The 22,894-nt window shown below is 42.1% G+C and overlaps 1 protein-coding gene across 3 annotated transcripts in view; it reads right to left on the bottom strand.

Annotated features, from left to right (window-relative positions):
* The window catches only part of STK17A (serine/threonine kinase 17a), a 36,883-nt gene extending 28,446 nt beyond the window's left edge, over positions 1-8,437 (bottom strand). The window contains exon 1 of one of the 3 annotated variants that reach the window (XM_064575459.1): positions 8,092-8,437. In XM_064575459.1, the coding sequence (XP_064431529.1) occupies positions 8,092-8,297 (206 nt within the window). In that variant the 5' untranslated portion in view covers positions 8,298-8,437. The remainder of the gene's footprint in view (positions 1-8,091) is intronic. The other 2 variants (XM_064575458.1, XM_064575457.1) reach the window with 2 other exon arrangements.
* Between the last annotated feature and the right edge of the window lie 14,457 nt (positions 8,438-22,894).

The following is a 22,894-nucleotide window of genomic DNA, read 5'->3' as shown; positions in this document are numbered from 1 at the left end:
GGCTCAGTCAGTTAAGCGTCTGCCTTCAGCTCAGGTCATGATCTCAGGGTCCTGGGATCAAGCCCCACATTGGGCTCCCCTGCTCAGTAGGGAGTCTGCTTCTCCCTCTCCCTCTGCCCCTCACTTTTGCTTGCTCTCTCTTTCTCTCAAATAAATAAAATCTTTTTTTAAAAAATAAAAGGATCAAATTATTAATATGTCAGAAGTTTCAAAAGAAGAGAAAAAAAGAGGAAGTTTCATTTATAAAAAACTGACCAACATATCTAATTGACAGCAAGCATGTTCCTGGTAAATTAGAAATGACTCCGCTGAACTGCTTTCAAAATATTCCCCCATCAAACACACAAATGTTTACTGTTCACACACTTAACATTCCAGGCAATACAGTACTCTGCACTAAGTAAAATACTACTTAATATCTGGCCTGAATGCGTATTTTTGAAAAGATGGGAAGACAAATGACTCAAAAGAGAAAGGGATTCATACACATTGCAAACCTACAAACTCTGGGAGCCCTTGTTACAGAAAAGCTATTGCTAAATTCAGGAACCAGAGACAAATACAGGAAAGAGCCCCATACTTATTAATTCAACATCTGGGGCCATACAACCATTTCTTAGGGTCATCAGCACAATTCCCCTGGCTCTCCACCCACACCAATGACTACTACTCTTAACACCGCCTTTGTTTTTGTGGAAGCACTCCTCACAGTTTTAGGTTTATTCTTTCTTTCCACCCTGTCATGCACTGTATTGGGAGTCAGCAAACTTTTCTGTAGAGGGGCAGATAGCAAATATTTTCAGTCTTGCTGGTCTCTGTCGCCACTAGGCAAGTCTGCTTTGTAAAATGAAAGCAGAGACAAAAGGTAAATGAATGGGTGGATCTGGGTTTTAAAAAACAAAACAAAACTTTATGGACACTGAAATATGAATTTCATATAATTTCCATGTTATTAAACATTACTCTTCTGATCTTTTCAACCATTTACAAATATAAAAATCATTCTGTATAGCTCATGAGCCTTACAAAAATAGGTGGCCAGCAGCAGTCTGTCAACCCCTGCATTATCCCACACCGAAGCAAGTCGTCCATCATTCTGATACCGAAACTGACAGCAAGAGCAGCAGATCATGATGGTTTTGAGGAAACTTGTATTGCCTTCATCTCTAAATGACTGGTGCAATGGGAGGAGAACTCTTGAAACTACTCAAGACTCCAAAGGAGATAAAAAGAGATTTCTGAAACTGTTCCTTCTGTAGAGCAACAGAGTACACGGAAATGTGAGATTCAGTATTCAAGGGGCCGAGTCCTAGTGAACACATTAAGAATCACATCATCACAGTGTCTAAATTCCACACCCCACAAGGATTCCAATATGCATGTTTTACCACAGCTTCAGGGCAAAAATCCTGATTGTATCTAAACCCTGAATTTTAGGTTACTTAGGCAAAAACATAAAATAAAGTTTTCTCCAGACACTAGTGGCCACAGTTAATATACAGACTTGAGGCTGATGAGGTTCAAAGGGCATAAGATGTTTGTTTAATATCTACTTTCTTTACTGATTTAGCCAAAATTCTTCCTGGACTACATAGTTATTACATTTTTCTGAGTTCTTCATCCATTTCACAAAAATCTATAGTTCACTATTACACACTAAACTGACAACTCAGGTCTACATTAAACAGTTTTGGGGGGATATCAAAAATCAATTTCAGAACTACTCAATGATAATACATTGCAGAGCAGTGGGAAAGTAAGATATATCAACAAATAAGAGGAAGGACATCTGAGTTAGACCCAACAGTCCAAGCCTCCTAAGAACAAAGACTAGATTTTAGTCATCTTCGCATTGCCAAGGCCCAACTTATAAAGCTTAGGAAGGTGTGGTGAGCATCTTTAAGTAGTATGACATGCTAAGGAGTTTGGGCTTTCTCAGGGTAAAAATGGGTACTTGTTAGAATTTTTAAAATAATTGTTTTTAAAAGATAATTCTGATAGTGTTATGAAGAATATATTGCAAAATCTTAACTAGAAACTAGGGAAACCCATAAAATAATTCAGGGTAGTGGGTCTCAACCAAAACAGCAGTGTAGAGGCTACGAAAAGATGATGCATTTAAAAGAGGGTCAAGGTTCATTAGCACTCCTTGGCAGATGGAATTTTAGGCAGAGATGAGGGGAAAAGGGAAAAGTAGAAGCAGAGGATGACTTGTAGTACTGGATAAATGTGGTACCATCAACTGACAGACTGATTATAAGAACGGTAACAAGTTTGGATGGGTTTATACATGTATTATATTGTTTAAATTGGTCTGACATAGTACAATTTGCTGCACTATGCCTGTCTCCCTAGCTAGGCTATGAGTTCCCTAGCTAGACCTCACTTATCATTCATCTTTGTATCTCCATAGTGCCCCGCACATGGCCGGTGCTCAAAAAGGATATCAGATAAGCACCCTGAATATATACAACTGTTCCTGTTATCTAGTAAGTTAAAGTTCTATGGCAACTTAACCTCATGAAGTTTAATATTTTAACCACATCACACTACTTGCTATTCACTCTTTCACTGAATTTTTCGGCCACTGTGCTTATTTGTATTATTGCCAATGGCTGGAGAAGTATCTTTCATCACTACTACTGAAATTCCATCCATTCCTTAAGGCTCAGCTCAAATGTTATTTTCCCCATAAAACTTTCCCATGTGACATGTCACCCTGTTGATAAAGGGAGTAGTGACTGATTTGTTACATTTGAGAATAACTGCCAGATCCTAGCAAAGTGCCTTACATGCTTATAACATTTACTTAAGAGCAGCAGAGTGTTATTAAATATAAGACCTTCCATGCAAGAAAGACCTAGAACAGATTTTACCTGTCTTCCTTACCTCTGAGAGGAAAACAGCAAAACCCAAAATATCTGTTGACCCTAAGTGTAAAAATCAGTAAGTCCATCAGATCAGCTATCAGCATGAGTGACAAGAACAGGCAGGGCTTTAAAAGACAGACTATTCTGAATTCTGGCTAGTAACTGCATAATCTTAGGCAATTTACTCAACCTTTCTGAGCCTGAATTCCTCATCTGTAAGATTAGGTTGATGGCACTTACCCTTGCAAGAAGATAGTAAATACTAAAAAAATTACATCTCTACAGCATATAGCATTCAGCAAATGATCAGTAATCAGTAGCTATTTTTATTGTTTGAGGCACAAACTTCAGATCTATGATAATGACAGTAATTTGTAAAAAAGAATCCTAGAACAGAGGAGTTTTGAAGGTGGTCTAACTTGAACTCTCTACCTGATGCAAAATTTCCCTCAATATATGTAGTTCCTTCTTCTTCACCTGAATAAGTAAATCAATGGCTATAGCTACTTAGCTTTCTAATGCACTTGGTTCAATAATCCGATTTTATAAAATTGTTACATATAGCTTTAAAAAGAGGCTGAAACTCATTAAATCCTTAAGTTTATGTATTTTATTTTTTTATACTTGATCTTAGCCCAAAGGCTGAGAAGCGATTGTATTTTATTTTTTTTAAAGATTTTGAGAGATGGCGTGCACACAAATGGGGGGAGGGGCAGAGGGAGAGGGTGATATAGACTCCCCGCTGAGTGGACAGCCTGATGCAGGGCTCCATCCCAGGACCCTGGGATCATGACCTGAGCCAAAGGCAGACACTTAACTGACTGAGCCACCCAGGCACACCAAGTTTATGTATATTTTAAATTAAGATTTAAATAAGTCCCAACTTTTCAAAATTAAAACAGTTGACTCAATGAATTATCTGCCTTAGAACTTCCTAAGTAACCCTACTGCTGAACCACAAACATAGCCAATTTTTTTTTAATCCAAAAATACCAGATTACACACAACTGTTGGTAAATACTCTTCAAAGAAATCTTAAATAATATCCATCCTAAAACAAGGCAATTTCTACATGGACAATATTACTTACCAAGGGTCTTATTTATTTTTTTAAATTTATTTATATGAGAGAGAGGGTGGGGGGCTGGGGGGGTGGGCAGAGGAAGGGGAGAGAGAGAATCCTCAAGCAGACGCCCCACTGAGCGTAGCGCCCTATGCAGGGCTGGATCTCAAGATCCTGAGATCATGACCTGAGTGGAAATCAAGAGTCAACAGCTCAACCGTCTGAGCCAACCACATGCCCCAGAAGGGTCTTAATTTCCAAAGAAACTATGAATTACAATTTATGACACATGCTCAAGTAGTTGTAAGGTACAAAAACCTGAGGCCATTATTTACAGCCATGAATCCAGGTAAAGAACATACAGTTCCTGAAATATACCTGCCCTCCTTCAGCTTGAACATTCTCTTATTGTCTGATAAAAATTCTTCCTTGTTCCTGTTACTCTCAACTGCTCTGAAGAGAAAGAGATGAAACATCCCTATCTACCAAAAGGCCCAACTGAAGAGGCAACTATAGGACACAGAAGTTTCATAGGGTTTGTCCCAACATGGAACTCATGTCCTCTCATAAAAACTATGAGAAATTGCTTCAGCTACAAGACAGACTGCAGATTATTCTTTGATCAGTATCTGACATATAATAGAAAGGATTTCAAAGAGTTCCAGCTCAGCAGTCTTTCATAAGACTCAATCAATCTCTGCCTTGGTTTTCTCATTGAAAGTGGGACTTCCCAGGGCCACCTGGGTGGCTCAGTCAGTTAAGTGTCTGCCTTAGGCTCAGGTCAGGATCCCAGGGTCTTGGGATTGAGCCTCATGTCCAGCTCCCTGATCAGCTGGGAGCCTGCTTCTTCCTCTCCCTCTGCAGCTCCCCCTGCTTGAGCTCTCTCAATACATAAATAAAATCTTAAAAAAAGAGAGAGAGAGAGAGAGAGAGAAAGAAAATGGGACTCCCCAAACATGCATTTGAGGAGAATTAAATAATACATGTGAAAGCACTTGTATAACTGTAAAGTATTTATGAAATACTCGTTCAGCAGAGAATTCATATTTTTTTGTCTCATACGGAAATTCAACTATCAGCACGTAATAATTTAGCAAACAAAAGATGCTCTTTTGGCTTTAAAAATCCTTTTTTTCTTAAGATAAAATTTATATATGCATTAAAAAATGTTTAAGTTGAGTACTAGATAATGAAAACACATGTAAAGCAAATCAGTCAATGTGAAATTAGTATTATTTTAAATTTCTAGAAACATTTTTGTTCCTGTACTTTCAAACTCAAGGGAAATCAACATTATGAAAAAATTCTCAGAACCCAAGGTCATGTCTCCCGTACCTATAATCATTAATGTGGTTTACACTGGCACTTATCCTGACTCAAAGAAAGGTAACAAGCTTTAGGAATAACAAGTCAAGCTTCAAGCAAAAGAAAATTTTACATCACATATTTACCCACATTTAAGTTGCTATGGACCTGCTGGAGACATGAAAGAATATGACATGACATTTCTTAAAAATAATCAACCTCACATCCTGTCATTACTATAGAACCAAAATTGACCATTTCAAAAATTCTCTTCAACCATTTCACTGAAAGCTTTCATTTTCTATAAGATAAAATAATGGTAACTTCTTAAAGAACTCAGTTTCTTCATTTGAACAGTTAGCTCTTCACACCTCTTCAACATTTTTGACTAAATGAAAGGCCACAGAATATAACAAATAGATCTTCTGTTTTTCCTACTACATCATTAGAATGTAACATAGGTAATTTTGTAAATTCTATATCAGAGTGAGATCAATTAGTTATATGAGAAATGCAACCACAGTTCGTAGTTGGAAAAAAAGAACTTTCTTATTACAGAAAAGGTTATGAATAAACTACTATGTCAGAACCATAATATACAGGCAAAATTTATAAACCTTCAACAAAAGACTGCTAAAAACACAAACAGAACTTTTGCTTCCTAAGAGTTCTAAATAGTTCCTGTGTGTTTTGCAATGAGATTTCATCACTTTTGCCACAGATAGAAGCATAAGGTTGTACAGATTTTCTTATTTTTGCTTTCTGGTTACATGTAAAAGAACATTTACTGTTAAACAAGGAGTTGTATTTTTGGAGTGCTCCCCCTAAGAAAGGCACAGCCTTAATGCTATATTTAATTCTCTCCACAACTATGAGACAATAAATGGTTAGGTAAGTTACTCAAGTACACATAACTAATAAGTAGAGAACTAAGATTCAGCCAGAGCCTGACTCCAAAGCCCATGGTCTTCACCACTGCATTAAACTTCTCCGTGCCTCCCCCCCCCCCCGCCCCGCAAAAGGAACCAAAAAGAAGCAAGTACATTAATTTTGTTTTCAGTTTTAGGCTCTTATATCAAGTAGCTATCTAATTGCATTGTTATGCTGCTTCAGGAGTTATTATTTTTGTAAGCAAATTTATGTAAGCATATAAATATATGTAACATATATGTAAAAGATGAAACAAATACCTACAGGCAAGTGAATTTTATAATAGATAAAAACAAGAATTGAAAAGAACATTCCCGGAGGAATTAGTATCAACACCTGGTAGGGTATAAATCAGTTTTTTCAGATCAAATCATTATTATTATAAACTCTACAAGACAGTGCTTGCCACCTGAAGATATTTCAGCTTTGTAAGACCAGTTTTCCTTTTGTGGAATGAAGCCAGACAACCAAATAACAGACCGTCTTAGTTGTCCTTTTTCGAGAGATCAGGGCTACTGCAGAATGTCTGGAATTTCGATGATTTAGAATACCTAGCTGAGTCAGTAGCTCTCTAGGCCTTCTTGGTCATATTTAGATTGTGTACAGATCGAGTTAATTAGTGCCCACTATAGGGAAGCGTATCTTGTTCTGAAAGATATCTTTCCTTTCGTTAACATTTGGAGTAAGTGTGACACGTTTAAGGTAGATTCCCCTCCAAAAAAATAAACAAACAAAACACCAACCCCTATTTCTAAAAGCCAGCTTAATACACAGAGAGCATTTTTAATACTGTTTGCAACCAATGTTACAAGACCCTCCTTTTCCAAGACCCCAGATGAAGGCAGTCATAACTGCCAGGCCCGTTCCCCATTATTTTGCAGCCCTGACAACTGTTTGCGACCACAGCTAACCTTCACTGGATGCTACGTGCCAGGCCCCGCAGCATGGGCTTTTCGGGCAGGTCAGCTGCACGACACCCCCATGAGATAGGTAGGCACTGTCATTGTACTGATTTTATAGGTGAGAAACACGAGGCGGGGAGTCGAAGGCACCCACCCGAAGGCACACAGAGCAAGCAGGCCGGGCTTATGCGCTCGCGTCCGACTCCAAAACCGGTGCTTCGGACAACTTCTCCCAAATGCTCGTAAGGAAAAGGGGAGTCAGTCCCCCAACCCCTATCGCTCTACCACCCCTCTTCAACATGCTAACTGTAAAGGAGCCAAACTGCCTTTGCCTTTTACAGTTTTACAGAGAGGCCAAATGAAGGGCGGCGTGGGGAGGAGAGGACAAGGGCCAGCTCACAGCAGAGTAGAAGGAGCGATGCAAGGGCCAAGAGCCTCCGAATAAAGCCAGTCTGAACGTAAGCCCCAGAGACCTAAATATTTTAGAACTAAAACCGCGCAAAACCAAGAAACCGAAAATGAAGTCGGCCCAAGGCTGAGAAGTTCACACAGCACTGCGGCAACGGAAGCTGTCACGCCTGATGTTCTCCCTTCTTGCAGCCAGAGGCGGCGGCGGAGAACACACGCGCCTCGAAGGGCCAAGCTGCCTCTGCAGCTCCGGGTTTCCTTCGGACTCACTAGCTCGGGGAATACAGGCAGCTTGGCTCACACGCCCCCCGCGCTACCCTGCCGTGTAAAAACCTCAGAGGCTGAAAGGGCCTTACGGGCTCGGTAACCCGCCGTTGGGGACTTCCTCACACCCGCCGCCAAGTGAAAGCCACACGCCGGGGAGCGCCTCGCCGGCTCTGGGAACAAGCCCCGGCGCGCGGAGGGCTGGCTGGTGCGACTCGGCCGCCCCGATCGCCGCCCGCACCCACGTTTGTGCCAAGTCACCGCGCGCGCCACCGGCCCGGCCCCGCCACCCCCACCGCGCCCGCCCGCCTCCGGCACTTATCGGCCGCCGGTCCCCCGCCCCCCTCACCTGCCCAGCTCTCGGCCCGGGCTCAGGCTGTAGCCGTCCTGGAAGGGCTCGGTGCGCACGGCCGTGCGGATCTCCGTCAGCAGCCCGCGGGCCTGAGGTGGGGGCGGCGGCCGGCGCGGCGCGCCCAGACTCCTGCCCGCCCGGCCCGACCCGGAGGCGGCGGCCGAGGGGGAGCCGCGGCTGCCGGGCTTCTCCAGGGGGATCATGGTGGACAGGCACGCTTCCTTTCCGGCCGCTCCGCTCGCTCCCAGCTGCGGGCGGGTAACGGTCCCACCTGCGGCTGCCTCGCGCGGCTCCAAAAGCTTCCAGGAACCCGCTCTCCCCCTCGGCGCGCTTAAACTGCGGCGCGCGGACTCCCGGCGTCCCGCCCCGCCCCGCGCCCCGCCCCGCGCCCCGCCCCGCGCCCCGCCCCGCGCCCCGCCCCGCGCCCCGCCCCGCGCCCCGCCCCGCGCCCCGCCCCGCGCCCCGCCCCGCGCCCCGCCCCGCGCCCCGCCCCGCGCCCCGCCCCACTCCCTGGCCCTGCCCTGCCCCGCCCCGCCCCTAGCCCCGCCCCACGCCCCGTCCCACGTCCCGCCCCACTCCCTGGCCCTGCCCTGCCCCACGCCCCGCCCCATGTCCCGCCCCACGCCCCGCCCCACGTCCCGCCCCACGCCCCGTCCCACGTCCCGCCCCACGTCCCGCCCCACTCCCTGGCCCTGCCCCGCCCCGCCCCGCCCCTAGCCCCGCCCCCTCGCTCGTTCCGTTGGCGTCGGGAGCGCAGGGTACCTCCCGTGCTCCCTCTGCAGCCGAGAGGGAGAGAGTGCTGCCTGGGGGGCCGCCCTGGCCTCGGGGAGAAGAAAAGCCGCAGGCGCCTGGCCTCCGTCATTTACACACCTGTTGAGCATCTGAGGGCTCCAAAACTTGATCCCTCCGTCAGTGAAAGGCATAAGAGTTGCCAGCTGGAACTTTACCTTGGGCGTGTGTGGGGGGGGGGCGGGTAATGAGACTCTGTGCAGCACGGGGGGTTGACCAGGGCACCTGGTTCCTTCGTACACTGGGAGGAAATCTGGAAGCAGAAGTTGGATAAATATTATTAACCCCTCACTCTAGCCCTATGCAATATGTCTGTAGTCTTCTCTGTGTTTAACGTGGTGCTCTCGTCTGGGCTTTTTTTTTCTTCTTTTTTTAATATTAGGTTGTTTTTTTAAAATAGAATTTTTTCTTTTAGAGAAATTTTAGGTTCACAGCAAAACTACGTGAAAGGTACAGAGATTTCCCACATACCTTCTCCCTCCACCCCCTCATCTGGTCTTTTCTTAATTGAATTATAGTTGACACACAATATTGTATTAGTTTCAGGTGTACGAGATAGTACCTGTATTTTTATACATTACGAAATGATCAGCGCCGTAGGTCTAGTTGCCATCTATCACTATACGAAGTTATTACAGTACTATTCATCTATTCCCTATGTTGTACATTACATCCTCATGTCTTATTTATTTTATAATTAGAACTTAGTGCCTCTCTTTCCCTTACACCTGTTTTGCCCCCTCCCCACACCTGCCTCCCCTCTGGCAACCACCTGTTCTCTGTATCTGTAAGGCTGTTTATGTTTTGTTTTATTTATTTTTTTTAGATTCCATATATAAATGAAATTATATGGTATTTGTCTTTCTCTGACCTATTTCACTTAACATAATACCCTCTAGGTCCATCCATGTTATTGAAAATGGCTACATTTCATGCTGAGTAATATTATATACACACACACACACACACACACACACACACACTGAATCTTCTTTACCCATGCATCTATCATCTATCAGTGGACACTTAGGTTCCTTTCATATCTTGGGTATTGTAAATAATGCCACAACAAACTTAGGGGTACATATAGCTTTTTTTTTAAATTTTTATTTTTTTTAAAGATTTTATTTATTTATTTGAGACAGAGAACATGAGAGGGAGGAGGGTCAGAGGGAGAAGCAGACTCCCTGCGGAGCAGGGAGCCCGATGCGGGACTCGATCCAGGGACTCCAGGATCATGACCTGCGCCGAAGGCAGTCGCTTAACCAACTGAGCCACCCAGGCGCCCACATATAGCTTTTTGAATTACTGTTTCTGTTGTCTTCAGATAAGTATGCAGAAGTGGAATTTCTGGAACATATGGTAGTTCTGTTTTTAATTTTTGGGGGAACTCTCATACTGTTTTCCATAATGGCTGCATCAATTTACATTCCCACCAACAGTTCACACCCTCACCAACACTTGTCATTTCTTCTCTTTTTGATAATAGCCATTCTAACAGGTGTGGGGTGGGTATCTCATTATTGTTTTGATTTGCATTTCACTGATGATTAGTGATGCTGAGCATCTTTTCATATGTCTGTTGACCATCTGTGTGTCTTCTTTGGAAAAACGTCTATTCAGGTCCTCTGCCCATTTTTTTTTTTTAATTGAGTTGTTTGCTTTTTGTTATTGAGTTGTATGAGTTCTTTATAGATTTTGGATGTCAACCCCTTATCAGGTATATAATTTGCAAGTATCTTTTCCCATTTGGTAGGTTATATTTTGTTTTATTGATGGTTTCCTTCACTATGCCAAAACTTTTTATTTTTTTTATTTTTATTTTTTTAAAGATTTTATTTATTTATTTGAGAGAGAGAATGAGATAGAGTCAGAGAGAGCATGAGATGGGCGAGTGTCAGAGGGAGAAGCAGACTCCCTGCCGAGCAGGGAGCCCAATGCGGGACTCGATCCAGGGACTCCAGGATCATGACCTGAGCCGAAGGCAGTCGCTTAACCAACTGAGCCACTCAGGCGCCCGTGCCAAAACTTTTTAGTTTGAAGTAGACCCATTTGTTTATTTTGGGTTTTTTTGCCCTTGCCTGAGGAGACATATCCAAAAAATATTGAGAGTGATAAGGAGCTTACTGCCTGTGTTTTCTAGGATTTTTATGGTTTCGGGTTTACATTTAAGTTTGTAATCCTCTTTGAGTTTATCTTTGAATATGGTGTAAGAATGTGGTCCAGTTTCATTCTTTTGCATGTAGCTGCCCAGTTTTCCCAAACTGTTTTTTTAGAAATTTTTTAAAAGATTTTATTTATTTATTTGACACAGAGAGAAAGAGAAGACAAGCAGGCAGAGCGGCAGGCAGAGGGAGAGGGAGAGGCAGGCTCCGCAATGAGCAGAGAGCCTGATGTGGGGCTCGATCCCAGCACTGTGGGATCATGACCTGAGCCAAAGACAGTTGCTTAACTGGAGGAGCTACCCAGGCATCCCTCCCAAACCGCTTTTTAAAGATATTACCTTTTCCACATTGTATGTTCTTGCCTCCTTTGCTATAGATTGGCCATAGAAGCATGGCTTTATTTCTAGACTCCCTATTCTGTTCTATTGATCTATGTGTCTGTTTTTGTGCAAGTAACATACTGTATTCATTACTCTAGCTTTGTAGTATAGTTTCATCTAGAAGCATGATACCTCCAACTTCATTCTGTCTCAAGATTGCTTTGCTGTTCTGGGTCTTTGGCAGTTCCACACAAATGTTAGGATTATTTGTTCTAGTTCTGTGAAAAATACTATTGGTATTTTGGTAGGGATTGCATTGAATCTGTAGATTGCTTTGAGTAGTATGGGCATTTAAATAATAATAATTCTTCCAACCTATGAGTATGGTATGTCTTTTCATTTATTTGTGTCATCTTCAATTTCTTTCATCAATGTCTCATAATTTTCAGCATATAGATCTTTCACTGGGGCACCTGGGTAGGCTCAGTTGGTTCAGCATCTGACTCTTGGTTTCAGCTCAGGGCATATTCTCAGGGTCATGAGATCAAGCCCTTGAGATCAAACCCCATGTCAGGCTTCATGCTCAGCACAGAGTCTGCTTGTCCCTCTCCCTTTGCTCCTCCCCCTGCTCATGCTCTCTCTCTCTCTCTCTGTCAAATAAATAAATAAATAAAATCTTTTTAAAAAATGTGTTCCTAGGTATTTCATTCTGTTTGATGCAATTGTAAATGGGATTTTTTTTCTTAATTTTTTTTAGTTTGTTATTAGTCTACAGAAATGCAACAGATTTCTGCATATTAATTTTGTATCCAGCAACATTACTGAATTCATTTGTTCTGATAGTTTTTTGGTGAAGGCTTTAGGGTTTTCTATATATAGTATCATGTCATCTTTAAATAGTGACAGTTTTACTTCTTCCTTTCTAATTTGTATATTTTTATTTGTTTTTCTTGCCTAATTGCTGTGGCGAGGACTTCCAAAACTATGTTGAATAAAAGTGGGGAGAGTGGCCATCCTTGTCCTCTCCTGATCTGAGAGTAAACCTTTCAGCTTTTCATGTTGACTACCATGTCAGCTGTGGGTTTGCCATATATGGCCTTTATTATGTTGAAGTACATTTCCTCTATACAGACTTTGTTCAGAATTTTTATTGTCAAATACTTTTTCTGACTCTATTAAGATAATATGTGATTTTTTTATCCTTCATTTTGTTGATATGTTGTATCACATTTATTTGCAGATATTAAACTATCCTTGCATCCCTGGATGAATCCCATTTGATGATGGTGTATGATCCTTTTTTTTAAGATTTTATTTATTTATTTGACAGAAAGAGAGAGAGCACAAGTAGGGGGGGCAGCAGAGGGAGAGGGAGAAGCAGGCTCCCCGCTGAACAGGGAGCCCGATGTGGGGCTCGATCCCAGGACCCTGGGATCATAACCTGAGCTGAAGGCAGCCACTTAACCAACTGAGCCATCCAGGCACCCTGGTGTATGATCCTTTTAATGCATTGTTGAATTTGGTGTGCTAATTAATACTTCGTTGAAGATTTTTGCATCTATGTTATCAGGGATATTGGCCTGTACTTCTTTTTTTTCTTGTACCATCTTTTGTTTTTGTATCAGGGGAAAATGAGTTTAGAAGGATCCCTTCCTCTTTAATTTTTTTTTGGAATAACTTGAGAAGGATAGGTGTTCACTTGTCTTTAAATGTGTGGTTAAATTCACCTGTGAAGCCATCTGGACCTGGACTTTTGCTGTTTGTTTGGTTTTTTTTTTTGTAATTATTCAATTTTATTACCAGCTATCAGTTTATTCAGATTTTTTTTATTTCTTCATGATTCAGTCTTGGAAGATTATATGTTTCTAGGAGTTTACTGACTTTTATCTAGGTTGTCAAATTTGTTGACATATAATTGTCCATAGTATTCTCTTATGATCCTTTGTATTTCTGTGGTACAGTTGTCATTTCTCCTTTCATTTATGTTATTTACCAGGTTCTCTCTTTTTTCTTGATGAGCCTAGTTAAAGGTTTGTCAATTTTATTTTTTCTTTTTAAGGAACAAAATCCTCACTGATGATTTGTTGTTTTAATTTTTTTAATTCAATTAATTAACATATAATGTATTATTAGTTTCAGAGGTAGAGTTTAGTGATTCATCAGTTGCATATAACATTCAGTACTCATTACATCAGGTGTCCTCCTTAATGGCCATTACCTAGTTACCCCATCCCCCCACCCACCTCCCATCCTGCAACCCTCAGTTTTTTTTTCTATAGTTAAGAGTCTCTTATGGTTTGTCTCCCTCTGTGATTTCATCTGATTTTATTTTTCCCTCCCTTCCCCTATGTTCATCTGTTTTGGTTCTTAAATTCCACATATGAGTGAAATTACACGATAACTGTCTTTCTCTGATTGACTTATTTCACTTAGCATAATATCCCCTAGTTCCACCCACATTGTTGTAAATGGTAGGATTCCATTTTTTCTTATTGCTGAGTAATATTCTAATCTATCTATCTATCTATCTATCTATCTATCTATCTATCTATAGATAGATAGATAGATATATGCCACATCTATATCCTTTCATCTGTCCATGGACATCTGGGCTGTTTCCATAGTTTGGCTATTGTGGACATTGCTGCTATAAACACTGGGGGGCATGTGCAACTTCAAATCACTATGTTTGAATCCTTTGGATAAATATCTAGTAGTGCAATGGGTCATGGGGTAGCTCTATTTTTAACTTTTTGAGGAACCTCCATACTGTTTTCCAGAGTGGCTGTACCAGCTTGCATTCCCACCAAAAGTGTAAGAGGGTTCCCCTTTCTCCACATCCTTGGCAACATCTGCTGTTTCCTGACTTGTTAATGTTAGCCATTCTGACTAGTGAGGTAGTATCTCATTGTGGTTTTGGTTTGTATTTCCCTGATGTTGAGTGATGTTGAGCATTTTTTTATGTGTCTGTTGGTCATTTATACGTCTTCTTTGGAGAAACGTCTGTTCATGTCTTCTGTCCATTTCTTGACTGGATTATTTGAGGGTTTTTTTAGGTGTTGAGTTTGAGAAATTCTCCATAGATTTTGGGTACTAGCTCTTTATCTGAGAGGACATTTGCAAATATCTTCTCCTATTCCATAGGTTGTCTTTTAGTTTTATCAACTGTTCCTTTGGTTTAAAATCTAGTTTTTTTGATATAAGGATTGTTACACTAGCTTTCTTTTGATGTCCATTAGCATGATAAATGGTTCTCTACCCCCTCACCTTCAATATGGAGGTGACTTTGGGTCTAAAACGAGTCTCTTGTAGACAGCATATCAATGAGTCTTGTTTTTTTAATCCAATCTGCTACCCTATGTCTTTTGATTGGAGCATTTAGTCTATTTACATTCAGAGTAATTACTGCAAGATATGAAGTTAGTGCCATTGTATTACCTGTGAAGTCACTGTTTCAGTAGATTGTCTCTGTTCCTTTCTGGTCTTTGTTACTTTTGGGCTCTCTCTGTGCTCAAAGATCCCCTTTAATATTTCTTGCAGGGCTGGTTTAGTGTTCATGAATTCCTTTAGTTTTTGTTTGTCCTGGAAACTATCTCTCTGTCTATTCTGAAGGACAGCGTTGCTGGATAAAGTATTCTTGGCTGCATTATTTTCCCTTTCTGCATATTGAATATATCATGCCAGTCCTTTCTGGCCTGCCAGGTCTCTGGACAGGTCTGCTGCTAGCGTTATGTGTCTACCCCTGTAGGTTAAGGACCTCTTGTCCCGAGCTGCTTTCAGGATTTTCTCTTTATCTCTGAAATTTGCAAGTTTCACTATTATATGTTGAGGTGTTGACCTATTTTTATTGATTTTTGAGGGGGGTTCTTTGTGCCTCTTGGGTTTGAATGCTTGTTTCTTTCCCCAGATTAAGAAGTTCTCTGCTATAATTTGTTCAAATATACCTTCTGCCCCCCTATTATCAGGATATTATTTCGCTTTATGGTATGGCTTTTTTTTTTTTAAGATTTTATTTATTTATTTGACACAGAGAGAGAGACAGTGAGAGAGGGGAGTGGGAGAGGGAGAAGCAGGCTTCCTGCTGAGCAGGGAGCCCAATGCGGGGCTCGATCCCAGGACCCTGGGATCATGACCTGAGCCGAAGGCAGACACTTAACGACTGAGCCACCCAGGTGCCCTGGTATTGCTGATTCCTCAACGTCTCCCTTGGTGATCCAGTAGTTGTCTTCCTCTCTTTTTCTCAGCTTCCTTATTTTCTATCATTTTATCTTTTATATCACTGACTCTCTCTTCTGCCTCATTTATCCTTGCTGCTAGAGCTTCCATTTTTGGCTGCATCTCAGTAATAGCATTTTTAATTTCAGCCTGACTAGATTTTAGTTCTTTTGGTTCTCCAGTAAGGGATTCTCTAGTGTCTTCTATGCTTTTTTCAAGCCCAGCTAGTATCTTTATAATTGTTGTTTGAATTCTAGTTCTGACATCTTACTTATATCCATATTGATTAAATCATTGGCAGTGAGTACGTCCTCCTGTTCTTTCTTTTGGGGTGAGTTTCTCCATCTGGTCATCATGTCCAGAAAAGAATAAAAGAGAGAGAAAAGAGAAAAATAACACCACCACCAGAAATCAATAAACAAACCAGAAGAAATAAAAAACAAAACAAAATAAAAAAAAAATCAAACAAGAGGTAAAATAGAACAAAACAATGAACAAGATCCTGGGTGTATTTTGGTCTGTTTATTAAAAGAAACTAGATCCCAATATAGGAAATAAAGAAAATCTTATATATAAAATACATTGAAAGGAAACCAAAAGTAAAAAAAAATAACATATATATGAAATTAAAATTATAAAAGAATAAAAGAAAAGAATTTAAAAATAAGAAAAGAGCTGAGAAAAAAAAACTGAGAGACTAAAGAATAATAGAAATCCACAAATGCTATATATTGTTTTCCCTGAGTGCTGAAGTTTTGCAGTTCTCTATAATCAGTAAACTTGGTGCTAGCTAGTTGTTCCTGCTGGTCTTCTGGGGGAGGGGCCTCTGCCACACTTTTTTTTTGGTGGGGGAGAGGGGATTATGTTTATTGTCTTGAGGTCACAGGTCAAGTCACTCATCCCCACCAGGAAGGGAGGCAGAAAACTGTGGAAGGAGCCGAGATGTCCTTGAACAGATGAATGGATAAAGAAGATATGGTTCATGTATACAACAGAATATTACTCAGCCATCAGAAAGGATGAATACCCACCATTTGTATCGACATAGATGGAACTGGAGGGTATTATGCTAAGTGAAATAAATCAATCAGAGAAAGACAATTATCATATAGTCTCACTCATATCTGGAATATAAGGAATAGTGCAGAGGACCATAGGGGAAGGGAGGGAAAACTGAATGGGAAGAAATCATAGAGGGAGACAAACCATGAGAGATCTTTGACTCCAGGAAACAAACTGAGGGTTGAGGAAGGGAGGGGGTTGAGGGGGTGGGGTAACTGGGTGATAGGAATTAAGGAGGGCATATGATGTGATGAGCACTGGGTGTTACGCACAACTAATAAATCTTTCAATGCTACATCAAAAACTAATGATGTACTATTTGTTGGCTAATTGAATTTAAATTAAAAAAAAAAAGGAAGGGAGACGGACACCCTGGGCAGGGGTGGGGGTGGGATGCCCAGGGTGGGCTAGCTCCTTTATTCCACTTTTGGAGGCCACTGGGGCCTGGAAACGTGACTGTGCCCTGCCCGCCCCTCGAGAGCAGGGCATGGAGCTCCACACGGTTCCTGCCCCCATGGTGAGGGTGAAGAGACTAGAGGGGCAGGCCTTGGTCCACCAGATGTCCTTGCCCTGGTGGAACTGTGCCTCCCTGCCAGGGGCCAGGCTCATGTAAGTTGCTCTGGATTGCACTATGGGGCACTGTTTTGCTCCCTGAATGCTTTCAGCACTGATAGGGGGGATAAAAATGGTGGTACCCAGATCTCTAGCCCCAGAGCTGGAAGTTTCCATGCCCCATTCATCAGTGATCTCTGACAGAAAAGCAGTCAATCACTCTTCTGTCTCTGGTTTCCATTGGAACTCTGTGTTCATCTAGCCTGTGATGGAGCGTTTTCATCTCAGGCATGTGACCCAGTTTTGAGTCTCCAGACTTGACAAACTCCTATGGTGTGCACCCGCCCTGTTCCTCCCCAGGGAGGGAGGGAGGTCTTGCCACACTTCTGCCTTTTGTTGGGCCCCTGCCAGGAAAGTGGTTGTGCAACCATACAGCAGTTCTCAGTTTATGGCAACACCGAGCAGAAAGCTGGTGCTTAGACTGGCTGCAGATGACTTCCCCACTCTGATGCCTGGGAACTCTACCACACTGAGGCACCCCCATTCTTTTTGTTTACCCCAGGGATCCTAAGATCACACCATCCCACCTGGGATTCTGCCCCGCTTTACCACCTGAGCACCTTTAAGCCAGGGACATCCTCCACCATAGCAGACTTCTAAAAGTTCTGATTTTGGACTCCACTGCTTATAATACTTTGCAGTGGCCTCCTGAAGCAGGTTCCCTCCCTTCTGCCATAACCTCTGATATATCACCCCAGATTCGTGTCTCTGCACCTCCTACCTTCCAAAAAGTGGTTGCTTTTCTATTTGTAGAATTGCAGCATTTCTTTTCTCAGATCTCGGATTGATTTCACAGGTGTTCAGAATGATTTGATAACTATCTCGCTGAATTCCAGGGACCAGGGGAAACTAGGGTTCCCTATTCCTCCACCATCTTAACTGAAGAAGCAGACTCTTAATTATGGAAAACAAACTGATGGTTACAAGAGGGGAAGGGGATGGAGGATGGGTTAAATAGTTGATGGGGATTAAGGAGTGCACTTGTCGTGATGAGCACCAGGTATCAAATGGAAGTGTTGAATCACTATACTGTACACCTGAAACTAATGTAACACTGTATGTTAACTAACTGGAATTAAAACAAAAGCTGAAAAAAATAAAACATTACTCCCCCATGATTCTACAACTATTTAGAGTTCTGAGATCTGAAGGCACAACATTAGAAAAGAAGATTAATACATTTGCTTACAAAATCATTTCTGATGATATCCTCCAGGAAATGAGAGGAGAGTAAAGGTCAGCCTTTTTTTTTTTTTAAGATTTTATTTTTTTATTTGTCAGAGAGGGAGAAGCAGACTCCCCGCTGAGCAAGGAGTCAGATGCAGGACTCAGTCTCATGACCCTGGGATCATGACCTGAACCAAAGGCAGACGCTTAACGGATCGAGCCACCCAGGCATCCCAAGGTCAGCCTTTTTACGTTCTACAAAGAACAGATACAGAAATAATTGTTTTGTACTGGATTGTACTAACCTGATGCAGGAATGTTTTAATTCTTAAATTCTATCTCCTGTGCAAGATAAGGCTGTTCAAGCCAGAAATAACATTTATTAAATCCCTAGGATAAATATCTTCTAGGTGCTGTTTTTTAAGATTTACCTTGAGGCACTTTCTTGAGGGCTCAAAATAACACCGTCTTGATCTGTAGACTAAACACAATCCCAATAAAAATCACAATGAATTATTTTGTAGTTATTGATTCTAAAATTCATATGGAGAGGCAAAAAACCTGGAATATCCAACACAATATTGAAGGAAAAGAACAGAGCCAAAGGACTGACACTAACTAACCTCAAAACTTACCATAAAGCTGCAGGAATCAAGACAGTATGGTATTGGTTACATCAGCAATATGGTGGGAATGAGAATTTCCCAAATCACATCCCCCAAAGAAACAAATATTTGGTAGCTGCTACCCACAGACAAAAGTGAGTTTGTGAGAATTTTGGGATCTGGGAAGGAGGTTATGACACTTCAGTAAAGCCCAAGACTGAGGACGGCCACTTTGAGAAGGCAGGCTCATGAACCACTGGCAGGCCTGCTGACTATGGTCCTAGCTGTGGAAGAGAAGCAACCTTATCCCTCTGTGGACTTGGCTCAGTCTTTGCTTGAGATGATTCATGGTTCTGCTAAACAGCCCCTCCTGCCAAGGGACCCAGGAAGAGCCATGCCTGTCCAAGTCCTCAGTGACAAGGCCTGTTGACCTCAGTCCCTGAAGACGTCATGTGACCCAGTTCACTCCAGGGACCCAGCAGTAGACAAGCCCATGGGCATCTCTGCTAGCAGGCCCATCAGCTTCAGATCCACCTGGGTCCTTGAAGCGGTCCTATGATATCACTCCTGACCTGCTCTGCTGTAGTCCAGAGATAGTCCTGCCTATGCAGGGACCTGCCCAGGAATCCAGAAGGAGAATGCTTAGGGACCTGGCAGAAACGACACTCATTTTTTTGCTGCTGGTAACATGCCTGCCAATGACAGACCTGACTGCGGACCCACACCTTTTGTAATTGTCCCATAATGCTTGCATAGTCTGTTCTGCTTTTTTTTTTTTTTTTCCAGCCTTTGTTCTCTTTGCTTTTCAGTCTTGGGGTTACTATTGAGATAGCCTCAATTTTAGAAATTATTTCCCTATTTGTGTCCAGTCTGCTAATAAGCCCATAAAAAGCATTCTTCATTTCTGTTGCAGTGTGTTTGATCTCTAGCATTTCTTTTTGGCTCTGTCTTAGAATTTCCATCTCTCTGCTTACATTGCTCATCTGTTTTTGTATGTTGTCTACCTTATCCATTAGACCCTTAGCATATTAATCGTGGCTGCTTTATATTCCCAGTCTAGTAATCCCAACATCCCTGCCATTTCTGGTTCTGATGCTTGCTTGCTCTATCTCTTCAAATTGTGTGTTTCTTCTTTGCCTTTTGATATGCCTTGTAATTCTTTCTCAATAGCCAAACATGAGGTACTGCATTAAAGGAATTGCCGTACATAAGCCTTTTGTGATGTGGTGGTGCGACATGGGGGAGAGAAGTGTTCTCTAGTCCATGATTAGTTCTCAGTCTTACAGTGAGTCTGTGCCTTTGGACTATGAGCTCACAATGTTTCTAAGTCAGTTTTTTCTCTTTCCTTAGGTGGGAGAGTTGGGTATTTCTCTTCTCCCAAGTGGAATTCTAGAGTGGCCTGGAGTCTGGTATTTCCTTTCCTTTTTTTTTTTTTTTTTAAGATTTTATTTATTTATTTGAGAGAGAGAGAAAGAGAGCGAGGACAAGCAGGGGGAAGGCTAGAGGCAGAAGGAGAAGCAGACTCCCCACTGAGCAGGGAGCCCAATGCGGGGCTCCATCCCAGGATCCTGAGATCATGACCTGAGCCGAAGGCAGATGCTTAACCCAACTGAGCCACCCAGGTGCCCCTGGTATTTCCCTTCCCTGAAGTCAGTTAGACTCTGTTAACACCCCAGCAGGTTAGGGTCCGGTTAACTAGTTTCCCATGAGGACAGACCTTGTTAAGAGGAACAGAATGCTCTGGAATGTTTCAAAATGGTTCCCTTTCCCCTTCAAGCCAGAAGCTTGAAGAGATTGTTCTCTAATATTTACTGTGGGGACCTGGTTGAACACCTGGAAGTAAATCTCATAATATGGTGGAGGCTTCCCTGTGATTGGAGGTTTTAACTCTCAGATTTGTCCACACTGAGCTTCCAGCAATTTGTCAATTACAATTCAGGGTTTCTGACTCCGGCACAGGTTCCTATGACAATTTCTGCTCAAGAGTCTCTGCTCTGGGGGGCGCCTGGGTGGCTCAGTTGGTTAAGCATCTGCCTTTGGCTCAGGTCATGATCCTGGCGTCCTGGAATAGAGCCCCGAGTCGGGGTCCCTGCTCAGCACGGGAGCCTGCTTCTCCTTGTCCCACTCCCCCTGCTTGTGCGCTCACAAACACACACACACACACACACTCTCTCTCTCTCTCTCTCCTCTCTGTCAAATAAATAATAAAAAATCTTAAAAAAAAAAAAAAAGAGTCTCTGCTCTGGTGTTCCAAACTCCCTGTATTTGCCTGTCTGTCTCTCCAATATTGAAGACCACAGTTTTCCCTGTGTCTTTCCCTCTCTTATGGTTCCAAGGAGAGTTGATTTTTCAGGTCAGTTCAGTTCAGTTTTCTATGTGTTGTTGGGAAGAGTGCAATTTATGAGCACCTTATGTGCAGACCTGGACACTCGAAGCCTCATTAGTTCTTTATACTCCGTATAAAATGAATATATTTATTTATTAAAGAAATATCCAATGAATATTTACTCAGACAGGAACTGCTCTGGGCCTTGGTGCTGTAAGGGTAAACCAAACATTATCCCCGATTTCCTGGAGTTTGCATTATTATGGAGGTGATATGATAAGAAAATAGATGACCCTTGAACAACATGGGTTTGAACTATGCAGGTCCTCTTATATATGACTTTTTTTCAATAAATGCAGTATGGCACTGTAAATATGTGTTCTCTTATGATTTTCTTAAAAACATTTTCTTGTCTCTAGCTTACTTTTTTGTAAGAATATATAGTATGTCATACATATACAAAATATGTGTTAATTGACTGTTTATATTATTGGTAAGGCTTTTGGTCTATAGCAGGCTATTAGTAATTAAGTTTTGGGCGGTCAAAAGTTATATATAGATTTTCAACTGCATGGGGAGTCAGCACTCCAAGCCTGGTATTGTTCAAGGGTTAACTATATAAGACAATGTCAGGTAGAGATAAATAGTATGAAAAAACATGAAGCAAAAGTAGGACATAGGGAGGGATTGGAGGTAGTACTTCAGATGCACTGGCTGGGAAATATCTCTGTGAGAAGGTGACATATAGAGAGAGACCTAAATAAAGACAGGAAGGGAATCTTGCAGACGTGCAGAAGAAGAGGATTTCAAGCAGAGCAAATCATGATTGCAAATGCTTTCAGGGGAAAATGTGTTTGGGGTGTGTGGCTAGGAGAGAGGTAAGAGATAAGAGACGTAACTAATGGCAAATCATGTAGGGATTTAAAAACCGATGGGAAACCAATTGAAGGATTTAAATGAAGAATGGCATGATTTAACACATGTTTTATAATGATTATTTGCTGCAGCGTGGAGGATAGACCATAGCGTTGCGAACTGGATACAGGAAGGCTGGCAGATGAGCAATTACTGTGGCTCAGACTTGGGACATGGCTATGGGATTGATGAAAAACAGTGGAATTCTCTTGAGCTAGGTCCAACGGGAATTGCTGACGGATTAGATGAAGAGTTTAGGAGAAGGATCTCTTTCTGCAGTTTCTCTGAGTCTTGGGTCAGAAATGTGCGCAGCTCCATGATGAAAGGAACCGTTGCTTTCGGAAGGTCACCAACCTGAGGAGGCTTCTAGTTTGTTCTCATGGGTTTCAGTTTATCTTAGTTCCTTATTGTGGTTCACATCTGCTCTACATCTGGCTCTTCCTCCTGATTCAGGTCAACCATTAGCTGCAGAGCTTCCATAGATTTATTCCCCAGCTCCCACAACTGTGTAAGGTCTGTCTCTGGAATAAATTCCTTATTCTGGATCAGAGTGACTATACTTTCCTGATCAAAACCCTGACTGATATAAGTATGATTTATTAGCCCACTGAATAGAGATGTTCA

This window comes from Mirounga angustirostris, unplaced genomic scaffold (assembly GCF_029215605.1).
Source record: "Mirounga angustirostris isolate CCGP_5_RB_7025 unplaced genomic scaffold, mMirAng1.0.hap1 SCAF_12, whole genome shotgun sequence".
NCBI lineage: Eukaryota > Metazoa > Chordata > Mammalia > Carnivora > Phocidae > Mirounga > Mirounga angustirostris.
The sequence above is the reverse complement of the archived record's forward strand: the minus strand, read 5'-3'. Positions and strand labels throughout refer to the sequence as shown.